The sequence below is a fragment of the Alexandromys fortis genome, unplaced genomic scaffold (genome assembly GCF_014885135.2).
Source record: "Alexandromys fortis isolate MF-2015 unplaced genomic scaffold, M_Fortis_MF-2015_v1.1 scaffold_44, whole genome shotgun sequence".
NCBI classification, from domain to species: domain Eukaryota; kingdom Metazoa; phylum Chordata; class Mammalia; order Rodentia; family Cricetidae; genus Alexandromys; species Alexandromys fortis.
The window spans coordinates 688,163-690,058 of NW_026067921.1; the positions used below are offsets into that span (position 1 = coordinate 688,163).

A 1,896-nucleotide genomic window follows, 5' to 3' on the forward strand; every position below is an offset into this window, starting at 1 on the left:
CACAGAGATCTGCCTGCCTCTGTGCCCGCCCCCCCAAGTGCTGGGATTAAAGGCACACATCCCCACCACCTGGCTCTGAGTTTTTTCTTAATAAAAAAAGTAAAAGAAAAAAATAACAATGAGCCGGGCGATTGTGGCGCACGCCTTTAATCCCAGCACTCGGGAGGCAGAGGCAGGCGGATCTCTGTGAGGTCGAGACCAGCCTGGTCTACAGAGCTAGTTCCAGGACAGGCTCCAAAGCCACAGAGAAACCCTGTCTCGAAAAACCTAAAAAAAAAAAAAAAAAAAAAAAATGATTGGCAGTTCCCTTCTCCAGAATGGAATTAAGTCATAAGCACAAAAGGGAGTGAATGTTTCCTGCTGAAATTATGTCAAACCACCATTTGCTATGACCAGAATTTTTTCCTACCACTAGGACTGAACTCAGAGCCTTGGGCTTGCTCTGCAAGCACAGCGCAGTATACTTCCCAGTCCAGAAAAGACTGGCTGCCATAACCTGAACACTCCCCAGAGGAAACCTCCACTAGGGCCAAACTGCACATAAGCCAAGGGCTGGGTGGTGGTGGCGCACACCTTTAGTCCCAGCACTGGGGAGGCAGAGGCAGGCGGATCTCTGAGTTTGAGGCCAGCCTGGTCTACAAGAGCTAGCTCCAGGACAGGCTCCAAAGCTACAGAGAAACCCTGTCTTGAAACACAAAAACAAAAACAAAGACATAAGTCAAGAACCCAGGGAGTGACTTCAACCAGTTGTTGGCCTCTGAGCAACCAATATAGCTGACCATTTTTTGTTTTTGTTTTTCTCCCAGTATTAAGGATGGAGCCCAGAGGCATATGCATAGTAGATCAGCATTCTGACAATGAATTATATCCCCAGCTCCTAAATCCTTAAAGGCCAGTTTCCAATGGTAAACAATTTGTTGACCTCACTACCTGATTCCACAGGGAGCATTACTCTTAGTTATGAAACAAAGACTGACCCAGACAATCAGCGGCTAAGCACAGAATGGGATATTGAAAACCTGGATCCTGTCTATCTAATGCCAAAAGTTTTCTTAGGAATGGCTTGTGCTGGAAGGAAGAAACACATTCATCTGACTGTATCCAGTTCCAATGTGGCTGAGATTTCTGCAAGTACAGCCAGATGCTCCCAGCACCTCACTGGGAAAGGCGAGGATCACAGAGAAATCAAAGGAAGGCCAGTGTGGGCAGAATCACTCCAGCGAGCATGGTTAAAATTGCATTGTCCAAGCCAACAACAGCTTCTGTTAGAGAAGTGGCTGCACCGGGCAAGGACTTCTTTAAATAAAACCAGCGGTGACCACACACCAGAAAGAAAACATTGTGTCCAATTATTAGCTTGTTTTTAGCCTCCTTCCAAGGTGCTCGATCTTGCTGAGCAACACTCACCATGTCCATGATCAGATGGCCACAGAGGAAACACCTGTCGGCAGACTGCTGAAAGCCAGAGTACTACAGAGAAGAGAAAAGAAAGATGATTCAGCTGCCTCCCCTCCAGCAGCGAAGGGTGAGGGATTTCTGAGAAAACTGTGGTTCCCCTGAGGGTGTGCTGCTGAGTCACGGGCAGTCCTGGGCCACCCACCCCAGTGACTGCATCTGGGCCCCATACTGTGTCAAGCTCGGTATGACAGATGACCTCAGAGGGGCTTAAATCCATCATCTCAAAGAGTCACAAAACAAGATCCTTAAAATCACTTGGAAATGTGGAATAAATTAAGTTTATGGACTCCACCTCAGACTTACTAAGCTGGATACAGGGCTAGGGCCTGGCATCTGTATCCTAACATGCTTTTTCAGGGCTCTGAAGACAGCACATGGTCTCGTTCTCTCTCTCTCTCTCTCTCTCTCTCTCTCTCTCTCTCTCTCTCTCTCTCTCTC

The 1,896-nt window shown here is 47.6% G+C and overlaps 1 protein-coding gene across 1 annotated transcript in view; it reads right to left on the reverse strand.

Annotated features, from left to right (window-relative positions):
* The window catches only part of Limd1 (LIM domain containing 1), a 55,834-nt gene that overhangs the window by 12,196 nt on the left and 41,742 nt on the right, over positions 1–1,896 (reverse strand). The window contains exon 4 of the mRNA XM_050141593.1: positions 1,408–1,470. Within this exon, the coding sequence (XP_049997550.1) occupies positions 1,408–1,470 (63 nt within the window). The remainder of the gene's footprint in view (positions 1–1,407; positions 1,471–1,896) is intronic.